This window comes from Bombus pascuorum, chromosome 4 (assembly GCF_905332965.1).
Source record: "Bombus pascuorum chromosome 4, iyBomPasc1.1, whole genome shotgun sequence".
Classification (NCBI taxonomy): domain Eukaryota; kingdom Metazoa; phylum Arthropoda; class Insecta; order Hymenoptera; family Apidae; genus Bombus; species Bombus pascuorum.
Genome location: NC_083491.1, coordinates 10485396 through 10507240, shown reverse-complemented (window position 1 = coordinate 10507240; position 21845 = coordinate 10485396). Strand labels below are relative to the sequence as shown.

General features: G+C 36.7%; 2 protein-coding genes across 2 annotated transcripts in view; one reads left to right on the top strand and one right to left on the bottom strand.

Annotated features, from left to right (window-relative positions):
• LOC132905980 (uncharacterized) overlaps window positions 1-16924 on the top strand; it is a 98004-nt gene extending 81080 nt beyond the window's left edge. The window contains exon 6 of the mRNA XM_060957791.1: window positions 11205-16924. Coding sequence (XP_060813774.1) covers window positions 11205-11768 — 564 coding nt within the window. The 3' untranslated portion in view covers window positions 11769-16924. The remainder of the gene's footprint in view (window positions 1-11204) is intronic.
• Window positions 1-21845, bottom strand: part of LOC132905981 (autophagy-related protein 16-1) — a 602908-nt gene that overhangs the window by 312210 nt on the left and 268853 nt on the right. The gene's annotated exons all lie outside the window — the stretch shown is intronic.

Below are 21845 nucleotides of genomic sequence, written 5' to 3'. Positions count from 1 at the left end.
AGCTCTTCGTCACGGTTGACGTAGAACATGATACATGGCCATGTTATAAACGCAATTGTGCTTGCAAATTGGCAAGAATACTTGGTTATGCAGACAGCTTCTGATGAATGAAATACGTTACATCGAAGTACAAATTATTTGGTAATAAATAGACTGTGAATTTTTATACATTTATGAGCGTACTAATAATAATACAATTTCCTATGTACGTTCCGTTTTTTAATTATATTCGTAAAAATATGAATTTGCATAAATATTCAGTCCAGTAATAAAATAATTGTGTTAGTACGAACACAATAATTTTCTAGTACAATTCTCATTCTTGATTCAAAGATTTCAAAGATTCTCTTCGAGCTTCTCAAGTTTTTCCTCTGATTGAACTAGTGGTGAACGTTCTTATGTTAATTTAGAAATAATTCAAAATTTTCCTCTATTACGAAGATAACGTGGAGATCATTATAATTATAGTATAGGGCTACCGAATATAACGACGTGGAAGAAAGATTTTATTGTTTCGTGGAGACAGAACGTGTAAAACAGATAGCAAGGTAGTGACGATGTAAATAAAACTCCCTCGGGTTACCTGGACCCATGTATTTCACTTACGAGTTAATGCAATATCACTTACCATATACCCCAGAGATATTTCCATTTTGATTTCTGCTTCTAAAGAAGGGAGAAATAAAGAACGAACGTTATGAAAATCAGGATCGTAAATTGCTTATTTTCCATTTTTTCCCCTTCGTATCGTTATATTAACGTTGATAATATTTTACTCTCATATAAGAAAAAGTCCTTCCACTAACATATCATCGTTTACAAGAATTTTATGAACAGTTACAATTTTGAATGATAAAGTTGTCAAATTTATCTTCCTACGCAAATCGCCGAAATTTTCTTAAAAATTAACGGAAGTTAACGTATTCAAGAATTATTAAACGTTCGCTGAAAATAAATCTTCGTTCGACGTTTATTAAATTTCTCAACATATTTACAAGATGTTAAGATATAAATAAAGTAGGTGGAGGGAAAGGGGAAATATTGGATATGCTTCGATGTAGGTATCAAGACGTTGATCAATGATCGTACCACGCCCACTAACCAAATGGATGACATTATCGATGTAACAACGATTCAGACATTCGAGCGTGCATGTATGGTGTCAAAACATCGCTGAATCATCGACGAGGCGTAATTCCACGCGTGGAGTGCAAAGTCTCTCGAAGTGTCAGCGAACTACAAAGAATAAATTAATTTCGTAATTACATTACTACGACGGTGAATCGCCATAGAATTTGCCCATTTACCCACATCAAGGATCATGCATCGTAGAAACTAATTTGCATAATCTAAAAATTTTCACCGCTGTACGTATCAACCCTCTCGCTTAAGTATTATTTATCGTTCGCCTCGTTTATTCCCCTATTTCTCTGACGAAATGCATTAATCATCGAAAGATTCTGTTATTAAATTCGGTTTAATGAAATAGAACGTTAAGTAGAATAAACGTGCGTACGAGGTACGACACTCGAAATTAATTATAGTAATCAATTACATGCAGAATTTATATGATCTTGAAAATGTAAGGTATAACGTAATGAATCCTTCAGCAAATTGCAAATTTCAATTATACCCATCGACCGCTTGTTATGATTTTATATTGGACGTCAGATGAAAAGCTTCTTGAAAATAAAACATCAGAAAGATGATTCGCCTTAATCATCAAGAATGATGGCGCATAACTGTCTTAACATGATGTGAGAGATCGTTCTCTCCAGTAATGATCATTCCTTCCTCATGAGAAAGCGTAAAATTAGCCCCGCGATCGTGTTGACGAAGGAAGGATACAATTTGTTCGACAGAGCTAGATACCTAGGGAATGTTATAGCTGGCCGCTAACCATATTGGATAAATTGAATGTAACATATAGCAAATCTACCTTAGAAAATTAGACACATTAAGTGCTTTAAATAGATCAAGAATACAGAGTAAATTAGATGGTTCGGGCGTCTAGATAAATCTATTATTTTCGACTAAATCTAAAATAAATTTTACGTATGATATATAAAGTCCTTCTTTGAGACTTTCTTTTAGAGAATTTACATATAGCTTAGGTTAGTATAATTCTCGTTTTACGATATAATCTGTTCGCAAAGTACCAAATATACAATATAATATAATATAAAGGATAAGGTTTAACAAAGAAGGAACCACAAAATCGGTCCGCGAGGCAATAAATTTTCAAATGCAGTAGATTTCAGCTCGTTAACTTTTCGCTGTATGAATAGCCAGGCTATTCGTTAAAAATTAAAGCCGCATCGACGAATAATGACATACGACTATCTTAACGACGTGAAAGATTATTCGTCCAATAATGATCGTTCCTTCCGTGTGTGCCGCATAAGGAAGCACAAAATTAGCTCCGGGACTCTTGCATTAGTACGTGGAAGACGATCGGTGCTCGCAAGCCCGAGCATCATTAATTCTTGCAAATTTTATCGGCATCCGATCGTCGCGTAAGATAAGAAACTTCACACGTCGTATGATTTAAGAGGTAGCCGTCATAGTCACGAATGATTTCAAGTTTTCTAACCACGATATAATTATGCTCCTTAAGTGAAGTTCGCGCGTACGAGATCCATCCGACCCGATAAGCTCTTGAACCTTCGCCATTTTTTCCAATCGCTCCGAGTTCCTCATCAACTCGCGCGAATCTACCGATCGCCTCCGATAAATTAACAGTGTTCCACGCTTGCTAACGTTATGTAACCGAAATTTTTATCAAACTGTTCAATTATCTTGGCGAAGCTGTCTATCGATCTTTAAGGTAGACGTGGATGATGAATCGCGCTGCCGGATAAACGTGATAATGTTTATTTAAACAGGAAAGATAACAGAGAGAGATTTTATACAGTGGAATAACGAACGAAGAGAAACGAAGTACCTATATAGTTTAACCTCAAATATATGGTATTCCGATATTTTGCTATATACTTCATAACTTAGCAGACACATAATATTTATATATTGAAGTATGTTCGAAAGTATTCCTATTATTAAAGTAAAGTAATAGAGATGTTTCCTTTGTACGCGAAGAAACTGTTAATAATCTGAAATTTTGTTGTCTGATTATTTCTATGACTCGAATGTGCCATCATAATTGTTTTATTAAAAACATCTATTATCTTTACAATACGATTTTAATTAAGCATTTTATCATATTTAGAAAAGTCATGGATTCAAGGGTAAAAGAGAGTAGTATTTTGCTAATTTTTCATTATCGTATCATACGAACAGCAAAACATCTGACCTCTTCCCAAACGTCTCAAAGATAAAAGTTCAAAATTCTGCTTCAGGATAACCACTGAGTTTTATTACCAATTGTTTCGTATTATCAAAGCAACGGCTAATGGTTCACAGTAAATCTCACTTCATCGATTTCGAAGAACACGTTCACCGGTTTGAAGGTTGAACGTCCTACGAGATCTTGTACGCGATTGATGCTTCGGCTGTCGACGAGTAAAACAAACGGATCGTTACGATATAGTCGCAGGTAGAAAGAAGAATGCACGGTTAGGGGGCAAGGGGGAAGGGGGGAGAACAAGGGGCATACCGCCTCGTTAACTCTTCGTTCCACATCATTTGCTCGCGCGGGTGCGGGCGCGCCATGGAGCAATATCGCTTTATTAGAAAGTAATAACAGTCCCGGCTTGAAAGAAGGAGCAAATTTATATCCGCTAATTCAGGAAAGATGCGGCACATCGAGATATATCACCGAGTCGTGTACACCCTTGACACCCCTCCTCTGGCTGAGGAAGAGAAAGAGAGAAAGAGACCCGTTCCATTCGTACCACGATCTCGTCCCGCGCCGATTCCACAGATCACGCGAGCTAACCTCATTTCCTCCCGAGACTTGTCCAAGTAACGAGGCCTGGATCTACGAATAGCTGCTTGTACGTGCCCCCTCGTACACAGGAAATTACAATTCGTGGAACAAGAATCTGACTAGAAGAAGAAGCTCCGCGAATAGCCAGACAGCGCTACATGGACACTTGTGATAGTCTTCTGAGTACATAGAGTGTTGCAAGAAATGGCTCGAAGACTTTGTCAGTTTATAACGCTCGTTGAGAAGGAAAATATGTAACGTCCAAGCTACTAAGCTTCGATGGAAAGCTAAACATAATGTGGACGTAGATGACTATAATGAAAGCAGTACGCTGAAAATAGATTGCTATTTGTAGAGATAGTGGCGAATTTATTCTTGAGCAGAATGTTTATAATTTGCATAAGTATTTATGTTGAGGTAGAAACTTGAAACACTCGTGTATTAAGATATAACCACTAAGGTTTTATCATGCCTTGAACCGTGATGGGTGCATCTATAGATAGGAAATATTTATGATACGAGGAAAATATCAGAATGCCCTGTGCAGTCCAATAATTGGAACAAGAGTTTCTTACGGACTGCGCATATAGTATATTAATTACATTTCTATCGTGATAAAAGACAATAGTAATTTAATTAGAAGCGCCTCGTCAATTTTTAGATACATAACAAAAATTAGGGTTTGAAGATCTAAGTGCTAATCGAAATAAATCCTAAAATTATCCCTTTAATGGAAAATATAAAAAATTTTATAGTTTTGTAGTAATAAATAATCTTTTTCTCGAGTAAACAACCGCTGAAACAGTTTGAAGGAATTCTTGATGAATAACTGACGGATGTAGTTTTTTCTAAAGGACCGTTGCTTAAGAGTGCGTTAAGTGGCTGATTTTTATTGTATTGCTCGAACAAAGAGTCATATATTTATCGTGTTAACCATGGAACTAGGTTTTCCCAGACTACAAGTGAATCCGATTTTTTTTTTTTCGCCTTACCCATTCAACGACGTAACGTTACTCGTTAATAATTTCCGTTGCTTTTTACGGGCACAGAATTGAACGAAGGAAAGAGGGATCATTAACGCATAGAATGGTTGATTAAAGCCGTGGAAGAGATAGAATTGGAACTTTAGGATCAGTGAGAGACGAACGTCGAGACTAACAATTATAAGGATCGTTAGAAGCGTGTACGTTAAAGTAAAATAAGTGAATGAATTATTCGGTGAGAAATAATAAAGTATGTAGAAAGAATGAATAATATAAAGGAAGAGGACATTCCACAAAAGTATTTGAACAGTCAATTATTCATTATATGATTAAGCTGCAAATTTAATGAAATTATCTGCACGTATTAATTTTATATTTAAAACCAGTATTCACAGTGTACAATAATTTTATATCAAGTGTATATTTACAGTAAATCTATGCTATAATTCTACAGTATATTTACAGTTCGCTTCTAATTTCTATATTAATTTCTTTGGGATTGTATAGATATAATCACAATAATCGTATTTCTTACTTGGATCGCGGATTTTGATGCGTTTATGAAAAATTTGAATGTGTAGAAATATTCATATAGCATATACATGCAAAACTATAACATTTTTGAACCAAACTCTTTCAAACACATATTTAGAAAGTGAAATAAATTTCTATTCAAGTTTCATTTCTTTAATTATGCTCATGTATCTGTATAAAAATTCACAGTCTACTCGCTACAATATCAATGAAATTTCAAAATATATTCATAAAGGTTTTCTATGATAAATGCTCAAATATTTTCGTGCATGAAAACTCCTCCTGGAAACCACGAATTGCCGCCGGTGAACTTCTCACTAACTAGATAACAGAACAACTTTTCACCCAAATAAACACACTGAGTTGAAACGAAAGAAAAAGCAGAAAAGGATAAAAAGACGATTCTCTTATGAAAATAATCCTTCCCCTGATACCTCCACCCTCTTTTACGGCCTTCTATGACGTGAAATGTTGCAGCACGGAAGAACAGTGGCAATCTTGTTAATTATAAATGCTTATTACAAAAAGAGTAAAAGAAAATAGGAAATTAAAAAAGGATTGCGTTTCATATTTTCTACTTTATTCCAAACGAGATAAAAGCTTGAGAACAATATATTAAACAAGAAAATCTTCCATTATCTCTAAAATTTAAATCATCGTTTTAAAAAAACGTTTCCTGCCAAATTATCAATATATAGGGTATTTCACATAACCGGCCAAACTCATAGCTCTAGATCAACAGAACATAGACAAACAATTTATTAGGCAAAATGATATGATTTCGAATGGCGCATGAAAGATTACCTCAAGACTGGAATATTTAAAAAATGTTAAGCTCATCTTTATATCTTTTAAGCTGAATTATAAACCAATCGATACATTTGTTTTTATTCTCTACACAAAAGTATTAAGTCATTTAGCTCTGAAAATTCTTAGTTGAAAATATATTTAAAGCTTAATTTTGTGAAGCTTAGAAAGAAAACATAAAGCAGTAGTCTGTTACTTACATTTTCCTCATTTAATTTTATCTTCAATTGCTTTGAAACTGTCGTTTCATTTACTTGCCTAGAACATTTTGTATACATAGTGAATAATACAATACACACATATATTCGTAATACGATAATTGAAAAAATTCCATGAATATCATCAGAGAGTTTAATTCGTTTACTCGATGAGATTACTCGTCGATGATTCGCTTCCTTTATTTGTAGCCTTCAGTAATTTGATTAACCTTGAAATAGCGAGAAATACGAGACATGGAAGAAACACTCGGTTGGACCTGAAAGGCCTGGCAAAAGGATTCGTCTCGTCTAACTAGGAATTTGCCAAAAGTCGGGTTTTCCGGTATGTCTGTCACGTAGCCAAGCCACGGTACCGGGGCTCTTCCATTTCACAACCGGTTTGAATGAAATTGGAAACATTTCTCAGCCGCCACACTCGCTCCTCTGTGTAGACACTGGTATAAGCGTACAATATACAAGGTATTTTGTGACATATGAGTTCTACTTTGAGCGTACGTTTACGAATTAAAAGCAAACGTCTTCAAATTTTGGTTAATTTTTCCAGTTAGATTACTATTTGTTTCCGATTGTAAAAAGTAATATGCAAATTTAAATAGAAATTAAATAAGTTGGATGCAACAGTACTTCCATTAATATGATTCAAAACTCTCCGAGTTGTCTTCCGGGTAAAATATACACCTCTTTTCCGTCGTATTTTTCCGGTTTTCTCGTTTTTCATTGTTTATGTAAGTGGTACCTCTGCGTAGAATATTTCAACAAGTTAGTTTTCTATTTATGTTAAAAAAAGGATAAGAAGCAAAATTATACAGAGATATATACATTTAAATTTTACGTTTTTAAGTGTTGTTAAGATGTTTACATTTCCTTGTTTTGTTACATCAAAGAAAGCCAAAACATGTGTTAAACCAATTATTTAATCTGGAAGAATATCAAGAATATATAATAAAAAGAATAACAATAGTTGTTTAATCCAGACATCCGCTATTTTACAAATTTTTAAATACATAGGCAAGAAGATAATAATAAAGTATATTACGCACCCCCTAAATTCATACTTAAATGAGAAAAAAAATTATTTACTTTAATAATATATTAAAATATAAAACAGAACATACAACAAAACTATAATTAGACTCAGACAAAAACTTCACAGCTATTTATCCTGGACGGTAATTCATTATCATTATTTCACCTACACATCCTAAATTTTGCTAATCTCTAAATAGTTAACCAATTTTCAAATTTATCCTTAGAAAAGCCAAAAGGTATTACTCCAAAGACATCGTAACCAAATAAAAAGTGACAAAACAGCAATTCTAACTCAAGAGTAAAAATCCACTTTCCTAAATTACATTCGCGAATAAAACTACACGTAGCGATCCATTTTAGCATACTGTCTCAAACTAATAGGATGGAGGATCAAGCGGAAGCGAGGACGAACCTGTACCTCACCGACGCGTAGTGATCCACTGCGTGGTACATTTATGACAGCTCCGTCTACTACGTTTTACGGGAGTACTGTCATCACTCTCGAGTTTGCTACTAAACGCAGCCGTCGTCGATGTCACGTTCGTCGACGGTTGCCGTGTATTCCGGTTGGTAGGGGACGTAGAAACAGCCCGTACCAGATGCCGCGGATACACCGTGCACTTCTTTCCTCGCGTTTTACTGACCTTCGTTCTCTAAGGCTTTCCGCCGGGCTCTCAGCGTCGGCTGACATGGAGTTAATAAAGTTCCGCTCGTTCCGCGAGACGCGTTCGCCAAAGAAACAGCTAAATGAAGCTGTACGTGGAATGAAGCATATTTTAATGTCTTACTTCTTACCCCTCTACCCTCTACCCCGATAATGTACGTGCTTGGTGTGTAAATACGGTGAACTTGGTAATGCGCCGCAGAAACCAGTTTCAAAGGAGCACACGCGCGTGGCGCTAAGCGCTTTATAACTAAAACCGATCGTGAATCGTGGAACGCGATTCCCAGTTCGATGAGGAATCAGTAAAAGTGAACGAAACAACCGATGAAACGAATTGATTTCCTATAGCGCCAAAGGTTAAACGTTTAGCAACGATAGGGAACGAATAATGATGCGCGAGACTGCAGTGTTTTGTTGAGTTACTTAAGAATTTTATGGAATAAAGAAGGAGATAGGAAGTTTCTGTAATTATAAAGAGTTTGGTTTCAAATAGGATGCTTTGTATCACTTATTATTTTTAATTGGAATGAATAGAAGTTTTTTTATCAGAGTTATTGATAAACGATCTGCCTGAACCTTCTTGAATAATTGAAGTAATATTACTAGTGAAACTTTACAAGTCACGAGTTGCAAGTTACTTTGAATTGCAGTAACAATATTGAATGAAATTTGTAACTTGTCGATTCCTTCTTTATTACATATTTCTGTGTGACTAGTATATATTAGGTTGTCTGAAAAGTTTCTTTCGTTTTATAAGATGATAATAGATGAACAAAAATTTGTTTTATATTATTTTATTGAATTAGGTATGATGTCATTCTATTTCTATTATTATGTTCGTACATAATTCAATAAACTGATATAAAAGAAAAAACATTGTGCGTCTATTATTTTCTTATAAAACGAAAGAAACTTTTCAGACAACCTAATAATATATTATTAATGCTTACAACAGAGGGTAATAAATATTAACGGAATGTTAAATAAAGTACGTAGAAAAGAGAGATATAAGTAATGAATACTTATCGTCGACAGGCTAACATTATCGAAGCAGTTTGACACTACCAACGAGTATAAAACATCTAAAAGACATAGCTAAAGAGAAAAGAAAAATTCAAACGGAGGATCCTAGGTACAGGTGATACTTATATTGAAATAGTTTCAATCTCTGGGGACTGGAAATTTTCTACCGACACAAAATCGAGGTAGCTAAATTGTTTTCCATCGCATAATTCTGTAATTGTCGTTATACGACTTTAGCTCTTAAAGAAGAAAAAAATTGGGACGCAGCTGGTATAAGGTGCGAAAACCAGTTTGCCACGATCTTCTATGACGCACATTGCGTGCGACGAGAAACGCCTGTACGTGTTACACGATACCTGTGTTCTACAACGCTTTCTGATTTTTTTATCAGCACGCGAACAAGGGCGAACGTAATTTCAGTGGACGCCCCGTAATTGGCGGGATATTGAAATACTTTGTCCAGAAGCACCTTACGTACGAGTTACGCCGAAGATAAATGGTTTTACCTTTCATTCGAAGAAACTTGATTGAATATCGATCGAGAAAGTACAAGCGTATGGAAATTGAATAAGTTCAAAGACCATAAACGGAGTGTTCGAGGAAATGTTCCGCAGATTTTTCAAATATTTTTCATTTCATTAAGTAGTTTCTAACATCCTTCGTTTTTAATAAGTTTATTCATTGCAATGATTTCTTTTAAGCAAAGTTCGTTTTTTGAGATTTAATTATCCTCTTTCAATTTTTGAGATTATCATTTCACACATCATCCTTAGCGAAATCACTTAAAATTCTTACAAGCCCGTTATCCTCTTATTGGAGCCCGTAAGGTACACAATGTCGTGAATGCACATCTTCAACAGACGTTTTTCCAATCTAATTACTACATTCTTGAAAATACTATTTTATTGTAGTATATACTACGCATTAAAGAATTGGGGTATTGTGTTTGGAAATTTTATGTATCAAAAAGTGATCAGAAACCTACTAATTGGATATTAATTACAAACCAAGATAAGGACTGTATTAATTGTAGACTTGCTGATTACAGTTTAACATTCGTTACGTTATAAAAATAATATTTCGAAGCTCCACAATGCGTGAGTCGTGTCATGAAATCGATGTTTGATGACATCGTAACTCGTCTATTGTACTAGATGAAAGCCATGAAAATTATGAAACATTGTGTTGTATTCAGTGAAGAAACAATTTAAGTTCACAATGAAGAATGAGGAGAAAGAAATGAACGCGGTCGTCAGTGCTTAACAGCATCCAGGCTATTTCTATGAATGGTAAATTGCATCAGAATACGCAAAAGTCTTTGTTGCGTCCGAAGAAGTTATTTGACACAGCTGTTGACGTATTATCTTAATGATGAATAACGGCACAAAACAATTCCTCACGTGACTTGCAAATCCTCCGGAAGTACAGCATTTTTGCCCCCTTGATTGTTTTCACAATTCAGAAAATCTTCAACGGTTCACGCGTACATATATCTTGATCTATTTTGACAACCGCGAAAATTTTGCGGAAGAAAAGGGATATATTCTACGGAACTTCTCGAATAACAATTTGAAATTAATTGTTTGACGGTGGATTTTTATACAGTTTCATGTTTTTAGAAACAGAACGATAGGAATGAAACCTACGTAACCTCTGTTTTTCATATTAAAAATTATAACGATTATTCCACTTTGGATATTATATTCGTTCCGTGCATTTTTGCAACTTTCGATCCATTACGGATGCATAAAAATTCGCAGACTATTAATTACATTTATTCAATTAATTTATTACAAAATAGAATTTTTCATTAACTTTTTATAACATACCTGATTATTGTCTTAATACTTCAACGTAACAGGTTCACTTAGGGTTTGTCTCTAGTGAACCAATCTCTATGATATTTTATTTTAACCCATATCATGCAAAATACAGAATACAAATTAAGGTAAAATATCTTTCGACTCGTACAAAAATACTAATTCAGAGTTAAACTAATCTCTCGCACTTTACCTCTAAATTACCATTATAATCACGAATATCTCACTTCTTTATTTCAGATCCTCCTCTCGCACTTCGACGCCTTCAAATTCCCTAGCTCTGAGGTGGTACAATTCCGTGCATTGGTGACACCTTGCATGCCTACTTGCGAACCGGTGCAATGCGATCAAGAGGAAGCCACCGGCGAGCTTCGTTCCGTCATATCCTTCGGCAAACGTCGTCGTCGTCGTTCCACTGGCTCTTCCTCTCAAAGCCGCGACGATCTTCTTTTGGTACAATCCATTCAGATCACGGACAAATTCGGATTCGAGCACGACAGCAAGACATCGAACGCCAGTTCGGCGACTAGAGACACCGTATTCGTGGAGAGCGAGGACATATCGTCAACGATGGGAATGTGCATTAACTTGGGCGAGGCTATCGTCGCTGGTACCGTCTTCCTCGTTGCCCAGATCGCGATCATCGCCGCGTGGACCTTCACCTGGCAAAGACGTCGTCAGATGCTCAAGCATCAAGAAGCTCTTTCGGTCTCGGTTTCCGTTCCTGGAATGCATTCCGTTCCAGGACGCACCGACAGCCTCTGTAAGTTGTACGACACCGGATATTCAGCGCGCCGTTTTTGAATAGCCTTCGTTTCCTGCACCCGTCCTTCAATCTCGTCTTCCTCCACTGCCGACGTCGTGAACCTCCAGATGACTTCTCAGAGATCTTTACGAGCAAACAAAACGCACGTAATCCCTTCGTTTTTTAAGCTGCAAAATTAGGCTCGAATTCTTCAGAGTAAGAATTTTGCAAAATACTTCGGTTTCAGATTTGCGAAGTATTTAAAAACTAGTATTGTCTGCGTATTTCTTAGAAACGCCTGTAATTCAGACCCAAATAGAAATTTTGTAATGCCGAGAATCTCTGAAAGTACTGGAGGAATCTAATTGATAATGTTAATTCCTGGCGCAGCAGTTCGTTGCCTTGTAATCGGGATTTGTGCAAATTTAGAGTATTCGGTGAGGTTTTAAATCGATACACTGGGCAGATAGAAGAATTTTCTTTCGAATCGTAGGATGTTTGGATAAAAACTGCCCGTATGGTCGACGACACTTCGTGCTCTCTACTTTATAAGAATTATCGCGTGTATACCTTTCTTCTCTTTTCTCGGGGATAAACGATCGACCCTGAAAACAAAGCTGCTTCTTACCTCATTTTACTAACATCGATGGTAATAATTCATCAGAAATTCGAAAAAATATGATTCAATCATGACTACAATTTCAATTAACGAGTATTCAAAGGAACAGAAATAAACGTAGCCTTCTATGATCGCTGATTTCTTCTTTAGTTGTATGAGGATGCATCGTTTATAACACCTTTTTCTATTATTTCCCTGTTGCGTGACAGACAACGTCAATTAATACGACACGTGGAATTAAACACCGTGAAATGCATACACGCAATAAACTCTCGAACACCGATCATCGCAAATTAGAAAATGTTACTGACAACCCGTGTAGCTTTCCACTTAACTAATTTCACTAGAGAAAATCGTCGTGATAAAGCTCCGACTATAATTAAATATCGAATTAAAACAGAAGCTCGCAACAGTTGAACGAGGAATCTGGAGGGAACTAATTACACAGTAGCAGTTGGAAGCAATTATGCGATCAAAGGAGGCCGGCTCGATCGATTATCTTGCAGCTTCGTCATCCTTCGTTCATAATCGCGCATAATCTTCCTGCTTCCTTTGCGACATTTACTTCCTTCATTTTTTCTATCCCCGTTCTTTTTTCTTGTCGTGCGTGAAACGACAGGGACAGGATAAAGCGAAATAAGCCGAAGCGGGATGAGGCGTGGTTCCGAAGGTGATGGAGGTCGACGTGTACTTGCTACGTTGGATAGGGCACCGGTGCGGACTCTAATTAGCATTGGGAATCGAGCATGATTATGCAGATGCTCCAAGTGGGATATCAACAGGAGTAAGGGTGGGATAGAGAAGGTCAGAAGGTAGTGGTTAGAACGGAACGACTGGAAACAGTAAGAGACAGCAGTAGGAACTGAAAGGGAGGGGGGTGCAATGCGCGTCAAGGGGTTGGCGGAAGGTTAATTGCCTCTTGTGGCGTCTCGGCGTTAAGCTAAGCTTCGTAGGGTTAGACGAGAATTCGGGAGCAAGAAGGGTCGAGAAACGAGACAGCGAACGGCGTTGGGATCGCATCAAGGATAGCTACGTACAGCATACTGGGATCGTATAACCGCCATCCCTTTCCGACTTAACCTTAGAGCCAGGTTTCGGCCATCCGTGGTCAGGTCAAGTTAATTTACATCGCGACACGTGAGCTTATCGACGTGCTCCGATGGTTACGAGTCATGTCTAATCAACGGGATAAGTCTTTGATGTAGCGCCTAGAAGTATAGAGAGCAGTTCCTCGTTGTTTCTTTCCGGAGTTTATCGCATGGTGTACGCGCGTAAACAAAGTTATTAATATCGCGATGAAAGATTCTCGGGGTGAATAAACTTGTATATCGTGTTTTAAGATAGTTGTAGCTTATTGTTGGGAAACAAGTGGCGTGCACTAGGTTAATCGATTCAACAAAATAGCTTAAAGTTTCTGTTAAAATATTTAGTTGGGATATTGCTAGAGATATTTTCCGCGGTGAATTTCGAGATTACGAAAATTCAGTAACTGCTATTACAGTTGTGGGCGAACGTTTACGTTAGAGAAGTTACTTCGACATTTTCCTAGCTCCCGCGCGAATCCGAGTTCAAATATATCTGGGAAAGTTATAACGCGGAGTCGATCTTAACTTCGAAACATAGATCCAACGTGGAAACGTCGTCGGCACAATGCACAGGTCAGAGAGACAGCACGTTCGAATCGGTTACGTTTCGCTGTTTGGATTGCTGTTTAACATAACAAGCCTTAGCGGGCGAACTTACCAAAACTATGGATGACGTCGAAGTTTCGTTACGCGGGCAAAATTTTACAATGAACCAAAACCGAAACCTACGATCGGGTACGAGGGTTAGAACGGATCTATGACAGGGAATCCGGTTGTATATAGGGTGGCGGAGGATGGTGAGGGCGCCCGCGATACGTTGGGTAAATTTAAATCGGTTAGCCGCCGTTGCCGTCGGGACTTTATCGATTTTGACGAGGCACAAAGGCTTCGGGATGGGATCGGGTTAATTGAGAAACTTGAAAATTTGAATATGCTCGTCAAGACAAATGGAGAGGATGGAAAGCCGAGCAAAAGAGAAAGATAAAGACGGGCAAAGTGTGAATCCTCGATTAGCATGGGACGTTTGCGTTTTAGTTAACCGAACTTGGGATCGTTTCTCTGTTCGACGTCTGTCTATCGTCAGCAAACACGCTGCAAACCATCTAGAGTTTCTCTCTATCCCTTTTTGATCGGTTTTAATGGTGATATCCCATCTTTTGTTTCTCGTTTCGTCCCTAAGTAACAAAATTGGTATAATTCGTAAGTTAAATATCTTATTACACGATATGATAGATGGGTGATTCTCAATTGTACGGTCGTGATTTTACGGGTATAATTTTCAACGAATAACGGTGGAAACCGTATAACGGCGTCGTTTGTTTTTCGCGGTAATCCGAGGTGTGACGCGACGCTGCTGGCGCAAAACGATAGTGAAACGTGAAAAAAAGAGTCATCAGTCGGAGATATCGAACTCGCGTTGAAAGGACGCGCGCTTTAATTATTGGTACTAATTGCCGTGGAGATTGCTAGGTTTTCGCTCAGTTGACACAATGGAAACGCGAAGCTAAATGGAATTTCTCTTTTGAATCGAATGGCATTGATTGAAAACATAGGATATGGGTGTGACGTAGTACTCTAGCCATTAGAGCACGTTAACTGGACCTATTGTGCGAACGTGCATCTGCAGGGAATGCACGCGAAATGACGCCGCTCCTCCCGCTTCGATGCTGACTATTCTATACATATAAATATCAATACACACATGTATACATACAATGATAAGATGCCAACGACGGTGCCTACACGCGTATCAATAAGCGGCGCGACTTTAACGACTTTATTTTATACTTACGAAATATGCTAAGGATTTTTCGCTAACGCTGACGTAGTATAATCCAATTTGCTTGTGGTGAGAGGGTAGAGCCAATTTTTATACAACCGTTCGAACAACCTAACTGTACGAACGATAAAATTGCGAGCCGCGAACGCGTATGCGCGCACGCGTGTGCGTGACTCGCCGCTCGCGATCTTTTAGAGGTATCATCCTAGCGCATATACGAAAGCATACGAGATGGTGCATGAAGAATGTCGTTCTTCCTCGCTTGACAAGCTTAGAAAAAAAAAAAAAAAGATGAAAAGGAAAGAACATTTCGAACGTTTCATTCTAGCATTTCTCGTAAACGTTGCTGTAGAGTCATCGTTCCCCGAGAATATTACAGCGATGCGAGGGAGTCTGAGATTTTCTCGCGCCATCTTGTAGAAGAAACAGCATTTTCAAGTAGTTTTATAGAATGACGCTCGAGCACTTTTCATCGACTTGTTCGAACACACTTGATTATCTGCTAATAAGCGATGGATAAAACGTTCGATTTAAGTCAATGGAAACTGCATCGTTTCTACGTCGATAAGGTCTCTTATAAAGTAATCGCCCCACTATTAACGTGTATACGATGGAAGTAAAATCGTGCAAACATGTATCGTCATTTCATTATGTAATTAAGATTAAGTTAACGCGGCCTGCGGGCGAACAAGTCGCAGGAGCTGCGGTGGAACGATAATATTAGGCTCGAGGACGATCGCTCTCTCGATGATAACGCCGAGAAAATCACTTTTGCGTTAAACTCCGACGTTGGGGTACTCGGCGCTTTCGCGCGTAAGAAGTTTGTCTTTCCCTCCCTTGTTTCCTTTTTTTTCTTTACTTCCACGCTTCCTTCTTCTCGTCCTTCTTAATGAGCCTTATATTTGTAGCCTTGCCTACTTTATCGCGTGTGTTTACAAGTGTGCAGAGACGTCGGTGCTTGTCCTCGAGCCTGAGGTGCGCGCCTACTCCGTCGTAAGCTTGAAAAGCTCGAGTCTGTTCTGTACCCTGACAAGCGTGCATGTTTCCACTGCTTTTCACTCCTTCCCCTATCTTTTTCCCTCCGCCGTTTCTCTCGATCTCCTTTGTCTCACGCCCCTTTTGTCCTCTTTCTCTCGCTTGGAAGAAATCAGAAAAGCCGACTAAACGATCCTGATTCGCAATTACGCGAGTCACGTACAGAGCTTACCCGACGATCGAGCGTTTTTACATAACACGCGCACCAATCATAATGGCTTATTTATTTTTTACGTTTAACGTATACCGCTCTTCAAGAATACTCGTATCTTGTCACGTTTTATCATTGTGTTTTTTTCTCTTCCTTCTTTATTATTTTTTTTTTTTTTTATTTTTTTTTATTTCTATTCTTTCGCCTTACGCGTCCACGTCTGGCACATAGGCTAACCACGTTCTAACGACGTCCCCTTCATTTGGACGCGATGTAGCGTGCAGGCGCGTGCACGCTTGTGTACACGTATAAAGGCAGACAGTATCGAAACGAGCATGCGATTAAACGAATTAATCCGTCCAACGTGGAATTCGATGTGTACGCGCGTTTAATTAATTCCTCGTTATTTTTATCTCTATTCTTTTTTTATACCACAGTATCAAGATGTCACCCTTTGGCTAAACTTCGTATATTTCAGTACCGTAATACACATGTTGTACATAGCATATATGGTACAGAGAAAATAAACTCATTTTATAACGAAATGTTTTGTTGAGTTATTGTAACAATCTATCCCTTGGTTCTTTATCATTTATATAATGGTTAACATTGCGTGATAACATTTCAGATATTTATTTAATACCTTAATAAAAGTGAAACATTTTACTTCCCTTATAGAGTATTTTATAAATTTAGTTAATGTTATGCATATGAAAAAAAATTAAATAAAAAGAGGAATAGTATAATAGTAAATATATATATATATCTTCCCTCTTAAAACAACTTTAAATAAAAGGAACTGAAGGAGATTGACTGATCCGAATTTAATAATTCGTGTATGAATTAAACAGATTTAAAGCGAATAATTCTTTTTAAATACCATTCATTTGTTAAATCTTTCGTGCAAAATCTCACACCTCGAATCATTTTCCGCTATTATTGTTTTAAAATTCCTCCTCTCTTGTTCTGAATAGCTTCACAGGACGTGAAACGTGTACCTATTCAAAACCACGACTTAACCGCGCTACTATACGTGAATAGAATTGTACAACCTTTGTTTTTTATATATTATACGCCACTATATCTTGAAAATTACCATTCTTAAGCAGGTGAAAATAACGGGTAATGATACAAACGGAACACAATAATAATAAAAATATATTTTATCAGTTATATTACATTACAAAATAAAATACTTTTATTGTGAAGAAACTATCAAAATTGTTACACCTATATTTTATTAAATAACAAGTTTGAAAATGTTATTTTATACTAGGTATGAACATTTTTGCGTAAACGTTAGCAGCTTCAATTAAAAATGTTCCATTATTCAGAATAAAATGGAAATATCAGAAAAATGGTTTTATCAAATTATTGAAATATTTTTTTATAGCGCTTCTTCACACCTTTGTTATTACCTTTTGATAAACGATGTTTTCAACTATATATAAAATTTGTATAGGAACTTTTATAAGTTGGAATACAGTTAATTAACTCTTAATAAAAATAAATAATAAATATTAGAAAAAAGCGGTTATTTTAAATAAATACATGTATTATCTTTCTACGAGTCTATATATTGTATGCAATAAACAATAATAAAAATCTTGAATTCCATTAAATGTGGAACAACTTGATACAGTTTCAACGATAACAACTTCGTATATTTTTAAAATAGCTCGAGGCTTAATGCATGCTATTAGTTGTAAGAGGTAAGTGGATGGAAGTTAGTCTTTAGCTTATGTATTAGCAATGACCAGGTTAATCTGAAGACCTGTTAGAAGCTTAAGTAGGTTTCCTGGTAACTTGCTGTTGCGGGACAGTTACATACAAACCATTTGAAGTCACTAGGAACGTTGCATTGAGGATAAGCGGCCATTCAGACGAGGCCTCTGAAACGAATCGTGCATCCCTAACGACAGTAGTTTGGCTCACGTACGTATCAATCAACGTATTATTATGCTAAATGTAACCGTGTCCTGCTTGTAAATGCGCTGAATTTCGAGCAAGACGAGACGCAAAGTTCATCGATTGAAATGCAGGCTCCCAGACGACACGTTAGCAGGGGTCAAGTTATATGAATATTTCACTTCTTTGTCATTTCTTAAATATGTTAAGTCACGGATAGAAGAATGTACAATTATTTCAATGTATCTATATTTTAGGCACAATAATCTTTTAACTAGAGAAATATTTTTAATTCGTCTAACTAGAGAACAAATTTGTTTAATTTCAAAATGTATTATTATATTCATCGATATTATGAAACAACGTTAATAAACAGCGCGAAAGTCCGATGATATTGAAAGCTTCATTGTAATACAGTATTAATAACAATTTTGATAATGATCATTTTTATAAATCATTGACAGAAACATGAGTCATATAGGAAAAGATATCGTAGCCATGTGATTGCATTATTAATTACACTAGATGAATGAAAGCAACAATTAATCGTTTTTTGACATTTTATTTCTACAAAAAAATTACATATAATCTATAATATTCAAAAACAAAAATAACAAAATTCACCAAAATAATACATCAATCTTTTGTAAGCGATGCACATAAAACTATCACGAAATTTTTAGATATTATTTACTCAAAGCATAGTTAAATGTGTGGCCATAATGTATCTCGATTTAAATCGATAGCTCAATTGATTCTGAAAATGTAGTACTCTAACGTATAATAGACGTATCTTATTGTAAACCTACAGAATTATGAATGATAGTCAGCAGTGGCCTGACCTACATCTTTTTCAGGAAATACGTATATTTAGTAGTAGTGAAGTAGTGCTAGTAAGAAAATGCTGACTCCGTCTGTCACTGACCAGCGCACTATCAACGGGCTAGTGATTGGTCACTAACACGGTGCGACTGAGAGGTCTGAGCATGCGAGGGAGTCAGCGACAGAGAATTATTGAAAAATTCGGGTTTCTTTAAACGACGATATCTCAACAGCGAGAAGTCGATTAAAATGAAACTGAAATGAAAAGCGCTTTGCAGAGGAAAATGTATTCTTTTCTACGTCTCTAATTATTTGAAGATCTTCATTAGTTTTACGACAGTAATCATTTAAACTTTTGGTAGTTTCAATAGATCAAAGATTTAATAGATGTTACTCGCGTATTTAATGTTTGCTGGAATAAATGTGCATATTTTTATAACAATGTCGTTTATAATCGTATTGTTAATAGTTTCTATATTCATTACGATGCAAAACTATGTGTGTTCTGTAAAATTTCAAATAATCATTCGAGATAATAAAATTCTTTATTACTCCTTCACTTTTCGCGAGAGCTACCTGTCGATATTTACCACATAAGAAGAAAACTTGTGAAGTTCGGGAAAATTGGAGGAATAAAATGCTAAGTAGCATTATTGCATAATTTTATGAAAATGATCATTTCAAATTAGAACACTAACTTAACATTAAAAATGCAAAATATCTATTTAAATAAGCATTTTTCCATAAATAGCCTATTCGATGTTTATCAAAAGACGAGAGCTGTTTAACCAATCCTGAATTACCAATCATTATATTGTCCACGTATCGATCCAACAAGTATATTCTCAATTATATACCTTGAAATTGGGATTTCCACACATCGCGCCTATCTGAGCAAGGCTAATTGTAGCGAGCGAACGCGTATAGTGGATCGATACTTTTGCATTATACATTCAGCAAGCAGCGAACCCTCTGTCATGTTAGCGCGCAATAGCGGGCGAGCGGTCAATTGTCGAACGAGGAGACCAATTAAAATCGGGAGTTGATCGTGTCCGACAAAAAGCGTCGTGTTTCAAAAACCAAAGCCGAAACAGTCACGATGTTGTCGTTCATCGGGGTACATAATCAAGAGAAGCGGGATGACGAGAACGTTTTGGAGAATATCAAGTTTATCGTGCTGCACGAACGAAAAGTGGACCACGTAAGTATCCAAGATCATGGGTTTCCAGCATCCGTTAGCCGGATGATGGGCTACGCTCAATCAGCGTGGGAATCATGTTCAGTGACCCTGAGAACGAAATTTATGAGCACGATACCGTGGCAAAGGACGCCTTTGCCCGACAGCGAAAAATCAAGGAATGCTAATGGACCTGCCTTATCCTTTGATATCTAACCCTTGGTCGTCGTTCTAGTCCCTGTCGCGTTCACTTCGACTAGTCGATCTACTGAAAAATTAATCCCCATTATCAAGGGAAGTACGTGTAAACAAGAGGCTTTATATCCACTCGTTAGAACTATTTAATACCTTCAGCGTAACAAGGAACACGCTAGCTATACAATTTAGCCCTCGCCACTGTACCCTTTCTCTTGATGAAATCTTTCGAATACAATATCTTGTGCTAACTAATCTAGTCTAGCGTTAAATCGAACAGTGTACGTTTCCTGTGGCGACACAGTTACAATCCAAGTATCAACGTAGTAGAAAGGTTATTTTGTTCTTTGAAAATAGCGTCGCCTGACGCTATCTTAGACTGGGGCTGAATAAAGTGCAGGATTATCGCGTCGAGACTAGATCGAAGAGCTAGCGGGCGCAACTTATCGTGCATTAAACAAGAGCACAGACTCGGCTGGGAACGATTCGGTGAGACCATTCGACGGGTTGGCTATGTTAATGAACTGGATCGAGATAATCGCGTGCAGCACTCGTAGTTTACGGCTACGGTAACGCGGCAGGAAGTGCTAACCCGTGGCTACTGGGTGACAGGACATGCTTTCGTGATATCGACCCGTGGACCGAGATTTCTCTATTCGCATGCTGTAAAAAATCTTTCTGCTATTTCGAGATGCGTATAAGTACTTCGTCCTTCAGACGATGGTATTGCTTGTCGAGATACGATTTCCATTTAGACTCGATTACCGTGGACAGTATTTCAGAGATGTATTTTAATGAAGGTGTTCTGTAAATTAATTAATAGGGTAGGTATAATATATTGTATATAAATACATTACAAAACCGTCGTTAAATCTTTCATTATTTTAAGTAAGTTTCTACATATGTATATAAATATATAAATAAATATACATAAAATAAATGAAGAAACTTGCTTAAAATAGTATAAGGTTTGTTGTGAAGGAATATTATATTCAATATGCATAATTGTTCAAGGCATGTTATATAACAACGTGATTTATTTATATCGGTGTTTTGTATATTATTTTTGTATCAATCTGTTTAAAAACACATATTAAAAAATTAGTAAATATGTCAGAAATATAAAAATAAAATTCTGGAAAGAGAAACATTGACGTTTCATATAATAGCATTTTTTTTTTTAAATAGTAATGTGATTTTCTCAGCTCTGTTTAAATACGCACTGAAGAAACAAACGTATCAAAATACATGAACGTTAAATACTATTGAAAACACGTTGAATAAACAGACGTATCAAGTTTTCTATCGAAACTAAAAATCGCGGGGATAGTTGGCAAAAGGATAATTATTGATGAGAGATGTGA